Genomic DNA, 3,966 nt, shown 5'->3' with positions numbered 1-3,966 from the left:
ATTATGATCCTAAAGATCAAACAGTTCTAGTGACGGATGCTTCTGGAGTGGGACTCGGAGCTGTGCTGGTGCAACTGAAAGACAACCTGCCTCGTGTCATCAGCTACGCATCGTGTAGCTTATCAGAAGCAGATAAGCGATATCCCACTATAGAGAAAGAGGCGTTAGGAATTGTCTGGGGTATCAAACGATTCAAAATCTATTTGATCGGAATATCCTTCACATTAGAAACAGATCACCGACCCCTGGAGGTATTATTCTTATGACTATGTTACGAAAGAAACTTCTGAAACTTATGTTACTATTATTCTTATTCAGGTCTTATTTACAACAAATTCACATCCGACAGCTAGTATTGAAAGGTGGTTGCTCAGACTTCAAGCGTTCAGGTTCAGAGTTGTATACAAAAAGGGGTCATCGAATATCGCTGACACACTATCACGTTTGGCGGCACATGTCACTGATAACTCTTGGCAAGAAGACTCAGATTGCTCAGATGTTTATATAAGGAGGACGATGGTGTCAGCTTTGGCTGCACTGATCGATTACACTAAAGAGTCAGACTATGATCAAGACATGGAAAACACAATTCGGTCTATCCAAGAAACCGCTGCGATTGACATTTCGGAGGTTACTGTGGCTACTGAAATTGATGGTGAGCTGCAGGCCGTGAAAGATGCGATAATGACGGATAACTGGTCCTTAGTACAAGTTAAACAATATTCCGCATTTCGTACTGAACTATCGTATGCGAACAACCTTGTCCTTAGGGGGTCGAAGTTAGTAATTCCAGCAGTTTTGAGGAACAGAATGTTGATGCTAGCTCATGAAGGGCATCCAGGTCAATCCACTATGAAAAGACGTTTACGAGACCGATGTTGGTGGCCAAACATGGACCAAGAAGTAGTAAAGGCATGTGAAAAATGCGAAGGCTGCCGTTTGGTACAGATTCCAGATCCCCCAGAACCTATGTCGCGTAGACCATTGCCGGATAAACCCTGGATAGACATTGCAATCGATTTCCTCGGTCCGCTGCCATCTGGGGAGTACATTTTGGTGGTAATCGATTATTTCAGCAGACACGTTGATGTTGAGATAATGACGAACATTACTGCTAAGGAAACAATAAAACGGCTGGATAAAATTTTTCGTATTTGGGGTATTCCACGTACTATTACACTAGATAACGCGAAGCAATTTGTCGCAATCGAATTCGATGAGTACTGTCGAATGAAAGGAATAATCCGGAATCATACGTCACCGTATTGGCCCCAGGCGAATGGGGAGGTAGAACGCCAGAACCGCTCCCTTCTAAAGAGGCTGAAAATCGCCAACGCATTGTACGGCACCTGGCGTGCGGAGCTGGATCGATATTTAGATATGTATAACAATACACCGCATTCAACCACCGGTAAGACTCCGAATGAGCTCCTTCAAAATCGAAAACCACGCTCGAAGCTTCCTGATCTGGAAGATCTCTCTACAGCAGTTACTTTTGCAGATTTCTCTGATCGAGATAAAGCTCAGAAATTTTTGGGAAAAGAACGAGAAGATACCAATCGTAGAGCAAAGCTAAGCGACATCGCGATTGGTGATGTCGTTCTTATGCGAAATCTACATCCTTCCAATAAGCTCTCGACTAACTTCTTGAAAGAGAAGTTCCTGGTTGAACATCGCAACGGTTCAAACATTTCTGCAAAATCATTGGAAACAGGAAATCATTCGAAAGAAATGTTTCTCATTTGAAGAAGATTTCAGATTACACACAAAGTATCGCCGAAACGGATATGCCCCCAAGCAACCATGAAGATGAACAACCTCGACGTTCGGAAAGACTACGGCAACTATCCAATAGTTATAATTCAGGTAAACACTAAATTTAGCATTAGCATTAGCATTAGCATTGAGCAATTCGCACAAATTCGTAGGTGGTACAAGCCTGGATTATTGTATGAGAGTAGCATCACTTTCATCCGTTACCACAGATATTGATTTGGGACTAATCACTATCTCTTAGATGGAAGCAATGCACTCTCCAATAGCCCGGATCTGTCCTGGCCACGTCCTTGCGAATGCTGGGGAAGAGGGAGGATGGTTAGTTGGACACCTACTTAAGAAAGATGCAGAGAACTCTACGACCTCTCATAGGTGCCACGGGAGGTTTTGGAATTGTTAGTATGGAAGGTTATAACAGTAGGAATCGTGTTGGTAGAACGTGAAACACAGAAAGAACTATGATAGAAATACAAAGTAGGAAAGGGACGAACCTGGAATTGAACCCACGATCTACTGCTTATAAGGCAGAAGCGGTAGCCACTAGACCACCGAGCTCGTCCAATTCAGGTAAACACTAAATTGTGAGAAAAATAAGTTTTGCTTTACCTTAAATTTATATGAATATTAAATAACCAAATAATAATAAAATTATCTTTTCTTTATAAAAAAGGGGATGTGGTGGATAGCTCAAACAGTAAGTATAGATCACCGTCTTGTGTACGTGTCTCCATGTATGGGTATTGCCTTGGAGCATTCTAGGGTTAGACTAGCGAGTGCGCGAGCACAGTCGATCATTACTTAAGTTGGACGCGTGTGCTAAACATCTCGGTATCACACTAACCATTATTAAACAAATTACTATAATGTCCGTCTATCATCTCTGGCTTGTAATGCTTGTACGAAAACCCATTTTTCTGCGACTGTGGCTATGGCCCTGAAAAGAGCCGTTTTTGTATACCTTTCGACTTCATTCGGATTCAGCTGGAGCTGATGGCTTCGATTCCCTCAGACGACGTGCTTGACCAGCTTGTTCGGCAACAGGAAGTAGCGCACCTTACGGCTGGAGACCGTTGAGCTTGTGTCGTAGTGGGTCAGACGGGAAGCTTGTTATCGAGCTTGACGATGTTCTTCAGGTCTTTCTGCTGCCGCCTCCTCGCCCACGTCTTTTTTTCGCTGCCTACCGCCGCCATCTTTAATGCCATGCTTCAGTTCAGTACTGCTGGTGTGTTTTGAAGGGATATTATACATAATGAAAATCGTGCACTGGATCAAAAGGCCCGTAGCTAACATCGATCTAATGTCTGTGTTGAGAAGGCATGAAAGAGATTGGCTTGGTTCTGAAATTAATACTGGGTATGACACGAATTAAAATTTTCAAAAGATTATCGTAGATAATCTTGAGTTTCGATTAAATTGAGAAATTACTTGATATTTTTTTAGTCGACTGATACACAAATCTCCGGAATCCATCGAAGGATGAGTGTATTATTAACGTTTAAAATTCTACGTAATTTTGTGACGGTGGAAGACGTTGTTCATCGTCAAAAATCTACTCCTCCGCTTATTTTTCGTTGCAACCAAAAATAAGTGCCAGATAGCCTGGGAAAAACATATTTCCAGAGACGTTTGAATCTTTGTTTACAAAATCACATACGTCCTTTTGAATAAGTACCCGAGAGTTTGGTATTTTTGAAAATTTTGCCACCAAGTGGTGGATTGTTTCGGTAAATGCTTTGATAGCATTACACATCTATGAGTGCCTTAGAAAATGATTATGAAAGTTGTAATTTTGTTTCAAGACACAATAATAAAACAAGACAAAATTGGATAAATGACAGAGTTGATGCGACATAACAAAGCAATATCTCTTTCGAGGAACAGAATGATGAAATCTGCTTAACTTTTCAAAGGTCCTAAGTAACATTTTTTCATGAATTAATTTGAATAGCGCAATCAACAGACCAATATGAAAGCTTTTGATTGCACTACTCAAATTAATTCATGAAAAAATGTTACTTAGGACCTTTTGAAAAGTTAAGCGAGAAATCAGAGATTGTAAGCTTCCCAGTGTTGCAAATACAATGCTAACTTGGATGTATTACTTCCATAATTGTAGTATTGATCAACTGTCTTTCCTTACTAATCTTTGGGGCAATGCTTCTATTCCCTTTATCCCCTTACGCTTCGGTT

General features: G+C 41.0%; 1 protein-coding gene across 1 annotated transcript; it reads left to right on the top strand.

Annotated features, from left to right (window-relative positions):
• The first annotated feature begins 516 nt into the window (after positions 1-516).
• On the top strand, positions 517-1,746 carry LOC134204482 (uncharacterized protein K02A2.6-like). Its single transcript, XM_062679296.1, has 2 exons — positions 517-1,411; positions 1,502-1,746. The coding sequence occupies exons 1-2, from the start codon at positions 517-519 to the stop codon at positions 1,744-1,746; spliced, it is 1,140 nt and encodes a 379-aa protein (XP_062535280.1).
• Positions 1,747-3,966: the final 2,220 nt, after the last annotated feature.

The sequence above is a fragment of the Armigeres subalbatus genome, unplaced genomic scaffold, assembly GCF_024139115.2.
Source record: "Armigeres subalbatus isolate Guangzhou_Male unplaced genomic scaffold, GZ_Asu_2 Contig622, whole genome shotgun sequence".
Taxonomy (NCBI): domain Eukaryota; kingdom Metazoa; phylum Arthropoda; class Insecta; order Diptera; family Culicidae; genus Armigeres; species Armigeres subalbatus.
Note: the sequence above shows the minus strand (reverse complement) of the source record. Positions and strands in the feature narration are given on the sequence as shown.